At 40.1% G+C, this 14,173-nt stretch overlaps 1 protein-coding gene across 3 annotated transcripts in view; it reads left to right on the plus strand.

Moving 5' to 3' along the window:
- Nucleotides 1–622: 622 nt before the first annotated feature.
- Nucleotides 623–14,173, plus strand: part of LOC128374686 (chromodomain-helicase-DNA-binding protein 4-like) — a 23,202-nt gene continuing 9,651 nt past the window's right edge. For 2 of the 3 annotated variants that reach the window (XM_053334940.1, XM_053334942.1), the window contains exons 1-17: nt 623–850; nt 1,766–1,969; nt 2,074–2,282; nt 2,732–2,863; nt 2,963–3,062; nt 4,049–4,240; nt 5,658–5,858; nt 5,955–6,092; nt 6,699–6,820; nt 6,936–7,109; nt 7,205–7,346; nt 8,533–8,664; nt 9,261–9,378; nt 9,840–9,964; nt 10,064–10,307; nt 11,057–11,229; nt 11,876–12,053. In XM_053334940.1, the coding sequence (XP_053190915.1) occupies nt 692–850; nt 1,766–1,969; nt 2,074–2,282; nt 2,732–2,863; nt 2,963–3,062; nt 4,049–4,240; nt 5,658–5,858; nt 5,955–6,092; nt 6,699–6,820; nt 6,936–7,109; nt 7,205–7,346; nt 8,533–8,664; nt 9,261–9,378; nt 9,840–9,964; nt 10,064–10,307; nt 11,057–11,229; nt 11,876–12,053 (2,743 nt within the window). In that variant the 5' untranslated portion in view covers nt 623–691. Of the gene's footprint in view, nt 851–1,765; nt 1,970–2,073; nt 2,283–2,731; nt 2,864–2,962; nt 3,063–4,048; nt 4,241–5,657; nt 5,859–5,954; nt 6,093–6,698; nt 6,821–6,935; nt 7,110–7,204; nt 7,347–8,532; nt 8,665–9,260; nt 9,379–9,839; nt 9,965–10,063; nt 10,308–11,056; nt 11,230–11,875; nt 12,054–12,848; nt 12,864–14,173 lie in introns of all 3 variants that reach the window. The other variant, XM_053334941.1, reaches the window with a different exon arrangement.

Consider the following 14,173-nt stretch of genomic DNA (forward strand, 5'->3'; position numbering starts at 1 on the left):
CCGCCCAAACTGACGTGAGAAATCAAATATGCTTTTATAGTGGCGGGGTGGAGCGAAAAGCCAACCGGTTGTTATTCTGATATTTATTTTATTTATAGGGCCCTTTCAAAACAAAACTCAAAGATGCTTTTACAGAATTAAAGCTGAATTAAAACAATAAAAGCATTACAGGATAAATGAAAACACAATCATTTAATCCACATTAGATTAAATTAATGGATTATTTATTCCCGCTAGGAAGGAAAGAAGGAAAGGAGGGAGGAAGGAAAGAAGGAAAGGAGGAAGGAAGGAAGGAAAGGAGTAAGGAAGGAAGGAAAGGAGTAATGAGGGAGGGAGGAAAAGAGGAGGGAAGTATGGAAGGAGAAGGGAGCAAAGAAAGGGGGAAGGAGGCGAAGAATGAAAGAAAAATTAAAGAAAGAGGGAGGAAGGGAGGAAGGAAGGAAGGAAGGATCACAGAGGAAACCCAAATGTAGCAAAGTAGTAGTAATTAGGATAAAGTATATGTAGTGTAGATTTAAAGGCACAGCTCTTATTTTGAAATCCTATTAAACAAACACAAATTCAAGTAAGCTCATTTATCTAAAATACCCAATTCTCCCCCCCCCCGTGTTTCTAGGAGAAGGAGGGCATCCAGTGGGAGGCCAGAGAGGAAGGCTCCGAAGGCGAGGAAGACAACGGTGAGGTGGGCGAGATGGAGGAAGACGACCACCACATGGAGTTCTGCAGGGTCTGTAAAGACGGAGGCGAGCTGCTCTGCTGCGACTCGTGCCCGTCGTCCTATCACATCCACTGCCTCAACCCGCCCCTCCCCGAAATCCCCAACGGAGAGTGGATCTGCCCCCGCTGCCTGGTGAGGAGACGCGTCACGTAGAGCCAATCGGGTTCTTTATTGATTCACTGGTTGGAAGAAGGTTTTATTATGGATTAACCAGAGAAGCTTAAACTTCCTGTCGTCCTCCCGGGTCAAATTGACCCCGTCTGTTTTGACTGTTCCTTCTTTCCTCCCTTCCCCCTTCTCTCTCTCTCTCTTTCTTCCCTTCCTTCCTTTCCTCCTTTCCTCCCTCCCTCCCTCTTTCTGTCTTTCCTCCCCATTACCGTCCTCTCTTCCTTCTTTCCTCTGTCCTTCTTTCCTTCCTTCCTCCCTCCTTCCCTTCCTCCCTCCTTCCTGCCTGCCTTCCTTCCTTCTTCCTCCCTTCCTTCTTCCTCCCTTCCTTCTCCCTCCCTCCTTTCCTTCCTCCCTCCTTCCTGCCTGCCTTCCTTCCTTCTTCCTCCCTTCCTTCTTCCTCCCTTCCTTCTCCCTCCCTCCTTTCCTTCCTTTCCTTCCTCCCTCCTTATCTCTTTTTCCTCCCCATTACCTTCTTCCCTTCCTTCTTTCCTCTGTCCTTCTTTTCTTCCTCCCTCCTTTCCTTCCTTCCTCCTTTCCTTTTTTTTATATCATCTTAGACTGAATAAGCTCAAGCTGAATGACATCTGAAAATATCTCGTTTTGTCTGACCAACAGTTCAAAACAAATGATTTAACCCAGATAAAAGGTTAAAGAGTAATTTAGTTTACAAATATTTATATTTTAGTAAAACAGGAAATTAGCTGAAAAAAGAGAATTTTTGGGCAATTTCTTTGGCACACATCACCAAATACTCCTCTTGATCTCTCATTATAAATAAATGAAATGAGCCTGATGTAGAATTTCAGAGAGTCAGATTTTGGTAAGAAATGAACAGATGTTATAACAGATGTTTCTTTTCTCTCCTCTTCCTCCCTCCAGTGCCCCCCCATGAAGGGAAAGGTCCAGAAGATCTTGACCTGGCAGTGGGGCGAACCTCCTCCTCCTACACCTGTCCCTCGCCCTCCAGACCTCGCGGCCGACGCCCCCGACCCCGCCCCGCTGGCAGGGCGGCCGGAGAGGGAGTTCTTCGCCAAATGGTCCAACATGTCATACTGGCACTGCTCCTGGGTCACTGAGCTGCAGGTTCGTCATTAAAAACAACCAAAAAAAACTGCTGTGTCGACACTTTTTTCATCAAGTTTCCCTCTCTAACTTCTCCTCTCTCCTCCGTTCCGTCTCCTCCTCAGCTGGAACTCCACTGTCAGGTGATGTTCAGGAACTACCAGAGGAAGAACGACATGGACGAGCCGCCGCCCATCGACTTCGGCGATGGCGACGAGGACAAGAGCGTGAAGAGGAAGAACAAAGACCCCATGTACGCGGAGCTGGAGGAGAAATACCTCCGCTTCGGGATCAAGATGGAGTGGCTCATGATCCACCGCATCATCAATCACAGGTCAGTATAAACACACACACACGCACACACACACACACACACACACACACACACACACACTTCAGCTGTATGACAAGACATCAGCTGTATTTACTTAACCCTCCTGTTGTCCTCGAGTCGAGGAAGAAGAAAGGTAGGAAAGGAAAAAAGGGAGGGAGGAAAAGAGGGAGGAAAGAAGGACAGAGGGAGGAAGGTAGGGGAGAGGAAAGAAAGGGGGAGGGAGGGAGGGAGGAGGGACGGAAAGAAGGGGGGAAGGAGAAAGGAAAAGAGGAAGGAAGGTAGGTAGGGGGGAGGAAAGAGAGAAGGATGGAGGGAGGGAGGACAGACGTTTTCTTAAAAAACAACTTAAATACCAAATCAAGTATGAAACTGAACTTCCTGTCAGCAGACTAATAGCTGCAGCTGTAGTTTCATAATGAACTCATCATGTTTTTGCTCTTGTGTTGCAGCGTGGACAGAAAGAACAACGTCCACTACCTGATAAAGTGGAGAGAGCTGGCGTACGATCAGGCCACCTGGGAAGCTGAAGACATGGACGTCCCCGAGTTCGACATCTATAAGATCCAGTACTGGAACCACAGGTGGGATAGAAAGATAATAAAGATAATAAAGATATAATAAGATGGAGTAGAAACACATTTAGAGCATCAAACTCACACCTGCTTCATGAACTCCTGCAGAGAGCTGATGATGGGAGAGGAGGGGAGACCCGGGAAGAAGATCAAGGTCAAAGGTCGAGTGAAGCGGCCCGACAGACCTCCAGAGAATCCTGTGGTCGACGTAAGTTCACAGATATTTAAATACGTCACTGGTTTAACAGCTGCAGTGATTGGTTGATTAGTTTAGTGATTAATTAATGAGTTGAAGTGTTTATGAAGGAAAATTAGAAAAAAGCAGATTATTTGAGTTTCAGCTTCTCAGATATAAGAATTTGCTGCTTTTTCTTCTTTTTATTTATTACAGAACATATAATAATATTTAGGTTTTGTAGAGTTCTGACAAAATGATTGACGTCACATTGACCTTTTTAAAAAATAAAAAAACCAGTGACTGGAGCTTTTCACTGGACTAAACCAGAGCGAGGATTATTCCCTTGATTCATTTTCTGGTCTTTAAAATGTAAATGGGAAATGATAGTTATAATTTTAAACAGCTAAAGGTGAAAAGATCAAACAGCAATCCTAACGATATTCAGTTTACTGTCGTATATAAGAAAAAGATCAAATGATCACGTTTTAAGAAGCAGGAAACAGATTTTATTTTCTTTTTAAGATGAATTTATGATTTTCTTTCAATCTATTTAATCAGTTTATTGTTCCAGTTTTAGATTAAACTGTAAAACAATCCTGTGTAAACTACATTTAGAGTTTCATGTGGCGCTGATATTCAGTTTTAAACACATTTCTGTTAGATTTCATGTTCTTCAGTTGCTGAAAACAGATTAATTTACACAAAAATCACATTGAGAGTGAAATCAAATAAACTTAAAGTGCAGATTTACAACCTTTTCTTCTTTATCTGTCAATTAAATAACTATAATCTATCATATATTTATATTTAAAGCCCAATATTAACAGTATTTTGTCTATTTCTTGTCTTATTATTGCTTCTGTTGACATTTTAATTCCTTTTTCCTTTTTTTTTAAATGTGTAAATATGACAATAAGAGCTTTTTAAAGTAACTTAAACATGATTTATCTTCGTGTAACTCTTAATTTATTTATACTTTATAAACGTTTAAAACCTTTTTTTTTTTCGTTCCTCAGCCGACTATCAAGTTCGAGCGTCAGCCGGAGTACCTGGACAGCACGGGGGGCACGCTGCACCCCTACCAGCTGGAGGGTCTGAACTGGCTCCGCTTCTCCTGGGCTCAAGGTACCGACACCATCCTGGCCGACGAGATGGGTCTGGGGAAGACCGTGCAGACCGCCGTCTTCCTCTACTCGCTCTATAAAGAGGTGAGCTACTTTATTTTATACTTTAATATTTTAGATTTTCTTCTTTTAAACCCATTTTTTTTGGAATCAAGTTCATATTTTCTCCTCATCTTCATTAAATTTAATCCTTATTTTCTTTTAAAAGCTCATTAATGAAACATGTTTGTCAGCATTTTTTGGGCTCAGCTGTGGAGGTTGAGTCATGCTGTGTGTGTGTGTGTGTGTGTGTGTGTGTGTGTGTGTGTATGTGTGACGCTGCAGCTGTCCATAGATAGCTGTCGTCCTATTGGCCGGCAGCCATCCAGCCATTTTGTATAAGTCAGGTGAAATCTGACGACATTAAGTTGGATCTTAAACAGTAAACAGTGTCAGCGGTCACGTGTAGTCAGCTGCTGCCACCTACAGGCGGGAGGCCAGAATGCACTTCCTGTCAGAGCAGCAGGAGATCACATGACTTAAAAATGAATAGAAAAGTGTTTGGATTGTCTTTTTAATCATCAAAGCTAGTATTAAAGCTCAATTTACTCCTTTTATATTTATATTTTCTTTATTTAAACCAACCAATAAAGGACTTTTACTTTGAAGGATCAGCTTATTTAACCCTTACATGCTGTTCAGGGTCTAATTTGACCCATTTTTTTCATTTTAAAGCTGTAAAAACACCTGATACACTTTATTTTAGCCGTACTTTTCCTGATTTAACCCACAGGAAACAAAAATGGAGATAAAATGCATCATTTTGTTATCTTTTGTGCAGCTGATACACATTTTTATATATGCAAATGTACAAAATTCAACCTGTTTATTACAAGAAATCTCAAAACGCAGCATTATAACGAGTCATATTCTATAAATTGTTCTTCTGGATCATAAAACAGTGATTGTGAACGTCTGTCTAAGGATTAATCAAACATTTATGGGGAATTTGTGAATTTGAATTGGTGTTGAGACTAATTATGAGTCAGAATATGAACAGTATGTAAAGGGTTAAAAAGGTTTAACATATAAAAATATTCTGCTTTGAGATCTTTTAGCTCAAAACGTATTTACTGTCCTTTTAGTGTAAAAATCATGTGATTGACAATTAAGTGCCTTCAAGTATTTGTTAACACTTGAATGATCATTTATGTGAAGTAATACTCAGTAGCACAAAGTTAATGATGAGCTTTTATTCTGAAAACCAAAAGGCAAACATCTAATTTTTGAAAGTTTTATTTTTTAAACCTGTTTCCCGTCATTTTATGCATCAAATTTTTAGTTCACATCAGTTTTATTTGAGTAAGTTAAACGTCTCCTTACTTATTATTTATTATTCTGTCTATTGATGCTTTTCTATTTTATTTTTTTGGGTCTAATAAAGGAATGTCTATTTTATTTTATCCTCCTATTAAACAGTGATTATTTCAACATACTGACCTCATCCTCATTCCTCCTTCAGGGTCACTCCAAGGGTCCATTCCTGGTCAGCGCTCCTCTCTCCACCATCATTAACTGGGAGCGAGAGTTTGAGATGTGGGCGCCCGACATGTACGTGGTGACGTACGTCGGAGACAAAGACAGCCGAGCCGTCATCCGAGAGAACGAGTTCTCCTTCGAAGACAACGCCATCCGAGGAGGGAAGAAGGCGTCCAGGATGAAGGTGAGAGGAGATGTTCAAATCTGAATGAGTTGATAAATGATTGAAGGTTTTTAGGGTTGAGTTTTAAGTTCTTGTTGTTTGATTTCTAACAAACAGAAAGACTCGTCGATTAAGTTCCACGTGCTGCTGACTTCCTACGAGCTGATCACCATCGACATGGCCATCCTCGGCTCCATAGACTGGGCCTGTCTGGTGGTGGACGAGGCCCACAGGCTGAAAAACAACCAGTCCAAGGTAGGAACACACACACACACACACACACACACACACACACATACATACTCTCTCACTCTCACTCTCTCACACACACTTTATCCAAGATGATCAGCATGAATCCTTCTTTTAAATCACAGCTGGAGACTTTTCTGCTTTTTTATTAAATTCATTGAAATTAAATGAATTATGAAACAAACAAAAAAAAACCCCAGAAGTTTCTGTTTTGGAGCTTTTATTCAAATCACATGATATTTTATGAGGCTGTACAGTTATTATTTAAATGCAAATGTTCAACTTTCCTTTTTTTTTCTACCTACTTTAAGGACTTGTTTGATGTCAAAGTCAGAATCGACTATTTAAAAAAACTTAAACTTACCGCCTCAAATTTAATTCATCACATTTATTCTCCTTCAGCTCCTTCAGCTGATCTTACTGAGGTCAAGAATCTGCTTTTAAAGCTTTACTCTCTGAATCATTACTGTATTATGTCTGAGGAAACAGCTGGAGTAAAACAGTTGTTAACCTGCTGCTCTCTCTCTCTCCCTCCCTTCCTCCCTCCCTCCCTCCCTCCCTCCCTCCCTCTCCCTCCCTCTCTCTCTCTCTCTCTCTGTTTGTTTGTTGTAGTTTTTCCGGGTGCTGAATAATTACCCCCTGCAGCACAAACTGCTGCTGACTGGAACGCCTCTGCAGAACAACCTGGAGGAGCTTTTCCACCTGCTCAACTTCCTCACGCCGGAGAGATTCAGGTGAGCTTTCCACATGTTTCCTTATAGAGAGGATTTATTTAAATGAAACGAGGAGCCAGTATCTCATCTCTCCTCTCCTCTCCTCTCCTCTCCTCTCCTCTCCATCCTCCTGCAGTAACCTCGAAGGTTTCCTGGAGGAGTTCGCCGACATCGCCAAGGAGGACCAGATCAAGAAGCTGCACGACATGCTCGGTCCTCACATGCTCAGGAGGCTGAAGGCCGACGTCTTCAAACACATGCCCTCAAAGACAGAGCTCATCGTCAGAGTGGAGCTCAGCCCCATGCAGAAGTGAGTCAAGAGGAGGAGGAAAAGAAAAAGATTAAAAGTAGAAGCTGGAATGCTGCAGGTAAAATAGAGTAAATGTGTGTTTCCTCTCCTCGCAGGAAGTACTACAAATTCATCCTGACGAAAAACTTCGAGGCTCTGAACACCAAAGGAGGAGGAAACCAGGTTTCTCTGCTCAACGTCGTCATGGACCTCAAGAAATGCTGCAACCACCCCTACCTCTTCCCCGCGGCTGCTATGGTACGACCCCGAACTCACCTGGGAGGAAGTGACTCAAGTTTAGATTATAGTTTATTTATAGGTTGGATTAAATTGTGCAGAAATAGAGATACAGACTCAGAAACAGGTGACAGGAAGTAGAAGAAAGTAGTAGGCATGGGCTGGTATGAGATTCTGGCGGTATGATAACCATAAGCAAAAATATCACGGTTTCATGGTATGGTGATTACAGCTCTAAAGATGTTAACCTGAATGTGTAATGACAGTGTGAGGGGTCGTGATACTCTACGCTGCAGCTGCACCAATCTGAGGGATTTCTGACCAGCACTTCCTGTCTTTAACCAGACTAAAAACAGCTCATACCTCAGGAACAGTATGACAGAACATTTGGCGGTTTTGGTTATCGTGACTTTTGAACACGGTTATCATCCCATGCCTAGAAAGTAGTGTAAATTTATTAGATATTTATTTATTAGAAAATTCACTTGTTTCCATGCAGCTAAATTAATACAATTAGATGGATACTGTAGTCATCTCCTTGAGTAAATTCAGGTATCTAATAACTCTTACAGACACATACATACCTACCCTTTGAAGTTAAAAACAAAGGTAAAACATAAGAGCAGATTAAAAAGCAACCTAAAAACTGTGATACAATTAAGAGGATGAAACATGTTGATTATGCATGGGGAAAAAAAATCCCGTCATATACTGTGAAACCGCTTTTATTTTGAAAAATACCGTGATATATATTTTTGGTCATACCGCCCAGCACTACACGTTGTCCAGTATTTTCCAGTATTGCACCTGTGACTTTCTAATGATTTTATTCTAGTGAGCCATAAAATTGACTTAAAAGTTGGACATTTTCAGGCTTTAACTGGAGAGATAAAATCAAGGTCGATTGTCTTTTAAACCTCAGTTTCAACATAAAGTCTCTTCTTGAATCACATTTATACAGAAAGGCTTTTCCTGCCCTCGAGCTACAGCCTGCACTTATTTATTTCTAACTTTGTAGTTGGACTCTGAGTGACTTTATGTCTTGTTGCTTGTTGTTGTTTTGCCTTTTTATTCTTCTTTATAAAGTTAATTTTAAGGATCATTTTTTCTAATTTTACTTATTTTTGGTTCAGTTCTTTGGCAAATTTTTTTTTTAGATTTTCCCAAACTTGAATGTTTTGTTTTATTTTGGTAACTCCTACAACAGGAAGCTCCAAAGATGCCCAACGGGATGTACGACGGTCAGTCTCTCACAAAGTCTGCCGGGAAACTGATGTTGCTGCAGAAGATGATGAGGAAGCTGAAGGACGGAGGACACAGGGTACTCATCTTCTCTCAGGTGAGTCCACTCATAAAAACACTTTGAACATCTTCCAGTCTGATGATCCTTCTCTGTGAGTGTCAGATAGCTCCATTTCTCTCATGTCCTGCTTGTTCTCCTTTTTGTGGGCATTTAGGATCAGATGATGAGTTATTCTGGATAAAAGTATCATCAAAAAGTCAAAAAACAGGAGTTTAAATGGAGAGGAGGGAGGGAGGGAGGGAGGAAGGAAAGGAGTAAGGAGGGAGGGTGGAAGGAAGGAAGGAAGCAAAGGAGTGAGGAAGGAGGGAGGGTGGAAGGAAGGAAGTGAGGAAAGAAGTATGGAAGGGAGGGGAAGAACGAAGGAAAAATTAAAGAAAGAGGGAGGAAGGAAGGAAAGAAGGAACCCGGGAGGACAACAGGACGGTTAATGTGACTCTGCTTCTTGTTTCATTTCCCCTGAAGAAGTTAAACATGATCTAAAAGAAGACTCTTATTTTGTAGATTTATTATTGGCCTGTTCCTGTAGCTGCTTCACCATGACAACCAAAACAAAGAATTCCTGATGAGATGTCGATCACATGCATGCCTCCTTTTTTAAACTTTAACTAAGTGTCTCTTATGTTTTACTTTAGATGACCAAGATGTTGGACCTGCTGGAGGACTTCCTGGAGAACGAAGGCTACAAGTACGAGAGGATTGACGGAGGAATCACAGGAGGGATGAGACAGGAAGCTATCGACCGATTCAACGGTGAGACGGAACAAACTAAACCTCCACTTCTAGTCTAACTTTCTCTCTTTCTACTCTTCTGTACTTTTGTTTTATCTTCATTATAATTGGGTCCTTTTATTTTATATAGTATGTTTTAATGTTTCCAATTCTTACTGTTAAAAGTTAGTTTTTATATAAAGCACACTGAGTTACTCCTGTGTATGAAATGCATTTATATAACTTTTTAGTCCTACTTTTAAATTGAACCTTTATACAGGCAACGTTTCCTGGTGGAGATAGAGCTCATAAAATCCAAAATATACCAAATACTTTAAAATGATTTGGGGGAAATGTTTACTTAGGTGCAAAATGAGATAACTACTAAAATGAAAAGTAAATAAAAAGAATAATTAGCATCTCATTTTCCACTCCTGCCTGTTTAATGGTACCAACTCTATAAATAATAATAATAATAATAATGTTCCCTTCTCTCTCTTTAGCTCCGGGTGCTCAGCAGTTTGCCTTCCTGCTGTCGACGAGGGCCGGAGGTTTAGGTATCAACCTCGCCACCGCCGACACCGTCATCATCTACGACTCTGACTGGAATCCTCACAACGACATCCAGGTATGACCACGAATTTAGCTTTTTTCTTTTCTCCTGCAGATTTGAGTTTAAACTCTTCTTTAACTCTTCTTCTTCTTCTTCTTCTTCTTCTGTCGTCAGGCCTTCAGCAGAGCTCATCGTATCGGTCAGAACAGGAAGGTGATGATCTACCGCTTCGTCACCAAAGCTTCGGTGGAGGAGAGGATCACTCAGGTCGCCAAGAAGAAGATGATGCTGACTCACTTGGTGGTCCGACCCGGTCTCGGCTCAAAGACCGGCTCCATGTCCAAACAGGAACTGGACGACATCCTCAAGTTCGGAACGGAGCAGCTGTTCAAGGACGAGTTGATGGGAGACATGAAAGGTGTTTTTAAAATCAGAAGATTAAACTCGTCTTTGTTTAAGAGAACAACGCAGAACAATATGATCTGATGTGGGATCAGTAAAAAGAAGGAGGGAGGGAAGGAAGGAAGGAAGGGAAAAGGGGGGGTGGAAAGATGGATGAAAGGAAGGAAAGGTGGAAGGAAGGAAGGAGAGATGGAAGGAAACGAAGACAGGAAAGAAGGAAAGCTGGAAGGAAGGAAAAGAAGCCAGGAAGGAAAGATTGATGGAAGGAAGGAAAAGAAGACATGAAAGTTTGATGGAAGGAAGAAAGGAAGGGAGGGATGGAAGGAAAAGAAGCCAGGAAGGAAAGATTGATGGAAGGAAGAAAGGAAGGGAGGGATGGAAGGAAAAGAAGCCAGGAAGGAAAGATGGAAGGGAAAAGGAGGGGAGGAAAGATGGACGGAAGGAAGGAAAGGTGGAAGAAAGAAAGTAAACATAGAAAGAAGGAAAAGAAGACTGGAAGAAAGGAAGGAAAGATTGAATGAAGGAAGGAAAAGATGATGGGATGGGAAGAGGAAGGAAAGAAGGAAGTAAAAGAAGACAGGAAGGGGCCAGATTGGACCCCTCGGTGGGCCGGTTCTGGCCCACAGGCCTCATGTTTGACATCCCTGTTTTAGATTTAAGCTCATTTTTGTTTAAAATGAGAAGATGATGAGATGATGATGATGATGATGAAGATGCTGTTATATATTTATATTAATTCTATGTGCTGTTGTTGTTGATCTTCAGGCGCTCAGAACAAAGAGGAAGACAGCAGCATCATTCACTATGACGACAAAGCCATCGACCGTCTGCTGGACAGGAACCAGGACGCCACCGACGACACGGAGCTGCAGAGCATGAACGAGTATCTGAGCTCCTTCAAGGTGGCTCAGTATGTGGTCAAAGACGAGGAGGAGGAGGTGAGGAAGACGAGGAGGAGGAGGAGGAGGAAGAGGGGGGTCGTAGGGGAAATCTGACTTTTGTAATAATGAAAAAAAACAAACAATTGAACTTTAAAAGCAGATTTGAAAAGGTCTTAAGAAAAAATGCATTCAAATGTAATATATATCAGAATATATGCACAGGCTTTTTTTTTTTTTTTTTAAACTATATTGATGAAATAAAGTAGCAAACTAGCATTAACACAAAGACATGGTGACCTAGCAGACATACAAATAAATGATGATAGACAGTTTGCTCAAATTTGATCATTTAAGAGCTGTGATGATGTGTATTCGATGCATTTGATCAAAAAATCCTCACTTATCGAGCAGTAATGGTAGATTTGAAGCTATAAATAAAATAAAAAATAGTATTGAAAACCTGTAAAAGCACAAAATGCATTAAAATGGAAGCAAAAAGTTTCAGTTAAAGCTCTGCAGTTTCTTCTTGCATCCTTTCCATCCTTTTTTGATTTTGAAGAAGATTTGACTGAGTGGAAAAGTGAAGTTTTAATATCACAGATTCTAAATAAAGTTATTAAAATGTGAGACTCATATAGGCGAGTTTATTATATGATGTATAGATAAAAAGCAGTACGTAACTTCTGGTCTGTTGGGCCTGCAGGAGGAGGAAGTGCAGCGTGAGATCATCAAGCAGGAGGAGAGCGTGGATCCAGACTACTGGGAGAAACTCCTGCGTCACCACTACGAGCAGCAGCAGGAAGATCTGGCCCGAAACCTCGGCAAAGGCAAACGTATCCGGAAACAGGTCAACTACAACGACGGCTCACAGGAGGACAGAGGTGAGGAAGTTCAGCCTCCTTTCAAATGAAATAGTCATGTAGTCATTATCTGTATCTGTATCTAAGTCATAATTCACTTTTAATATTAGTGCAAATACAAAACACTAAACCTAAAAAACACAAGCAGCTTTATTTTCACACAATTAGAATTTTAAAAAAACTTTATTTAAAACATCACCTTAATCATTTAGGACTTTTAGACTTAGATTATTTACATTTCAGCAATATATAGTAGAAATAAATGTCAGGTAAGTGATTATTTATCACTAATAACACAACAACAACATGTAACACTTAGACTATTCAGTAATAATTCACATTTAATATCACATTAATATGCAAATACAGTAAAATACTCACATCTTACTTTTTTTTATTTATAAGGAAAAACTCACATAAACAAAACATAAACAGTTCTTCACAAACTCTCTTAACTATTTACACAGAATGAGTCATTTTAATCATTAAATATTAACATTTTTGAAGTTTATTTAGTTTGAAAATGAGAATAAAAGCAGATATGACCACAAACATTGATGTTACTGAGTTCTTGCTGCTTTCCTTTGATGTTTGTTATTGTGCTGTAGCTGCTTTTAGTCGACTCGTGAGTTTTAGTATTTTAGTCGTAGGAGTTAAAAGCTGCCAACTTCATCACGTAGATTAAAAACCCAACCACCACATTCATTATAATTACCTGAAGCTGCTGCTGCTGCACACTGATCACATTAAGCTGGCTGCTCATCTCTGTTTTTTTACACCACTCTGTTTTTTGTTTTTTTTTTCTCCTACATGCAGCTAAAAAGAAAGCAGGTAAAAACTACTCAGACCCATGTTTAAAAAAGACAAAAGATAAGTACAATCTGCCTTTAAAAATGATCCAAATAAATATCTCTCATCATTGTACCAGAAAGTAATGCAACACATCAGTACAATCCTCCTCAAGTCTTTTCTTTTTTTTTTTTTCATTGCACATTAAATTAAATCAGTTTTTATATGTGAGATCTTATAGTTAAAACAATCCAGTTAACCCTTTGTAGGTCAACATTCTGTATCTATAGCAACCATAGAACAACCTGTATCTATAGCAACCATAGAACAACCTGTATCTATAGCAACCATAGAACGCTACCTGTATCTATAGCAACTATAGAACATTCTGTATCTATAGCAACCATAGAACAACCTGTATCTATAGCGACCATAGAACAACCTGTATCTATAGCGACCATAGAACAACCTGTATCTATAGCGACCATAGAACGCAACCTGTATCTATAGCGACCATAGAACGCAACCTGTATCTATAGCGACCATAGAACGCAACCTGTATCTATAGCGACCATAGAACGCTACCTGTATCTATAGCGACCATAGAACGCTACTTGTATCTATAGCGACCATAGAACGCAACCTGTATCTATAGCGACCATAGAACGCAACCTGTATCTATAGCGACCATAGAACGCAACCTGTATCTATAGCGACCATAGAACGCAACCTGTATCTATAGCGACCATAGAACGCAACCTGTATCTATAGCGACCATAGAACAACCTGTATCTATAGCGACCATAGAACACAACCTGTATCTATAGCGACCATAGAACAGTATGACGGTCTGTCTGTGCATAACATACCTCATACAAGTTAAATGGGCTCAATAGGTTTAGTTTTTGATCTCGCAAACAGTTTTATTATAGTTTTATTTATAGTTTTTATTTATCAGACCTACAAAGGGTTAATAATTCAGCACCTGCTTTTTTCCCCCAAACGCTTCATAATCAAATCTTTGTCTTTTTGCAACTTTTAACCCAGCAACACTCGCTCAGCTTGTTAACATTAACATGTGATATTAACAGAATCACTGAGAGCTGACAGCACACATGAAATGAACAGTACACATGTAGACAGGTTTTAGTATCGTTACAGTTTAAGTGGCAAAGGCTTCATTTTCTAAACTCTCCTCAGAACAACACAGCTTACACACAATCACTTGCAACAAAGACACAGTTAGTGTTAGCAGATAATATAAAAATAAAAACCTCTGCATGTATTTCAGGATTAATCAATCAATCAGTCATTAAAATCAATCAATCAATCACAGGCTGATGTGTTTGTGT

Source organism: Scomber japonicus, chromosome 15 (genome assembly GCF_027409825.1).
Source record: "Scomber japonicus isolate fScoJap1 chromosome 15, fScoJap1.pri, whole genome shotgun sequence".
NCBI classification, from domain to species: Eukaryota; Metazoa; Chordata; class Actinopteri; order Scombriformes; family Scombridae; genus Scomber; species Scomber japonicus.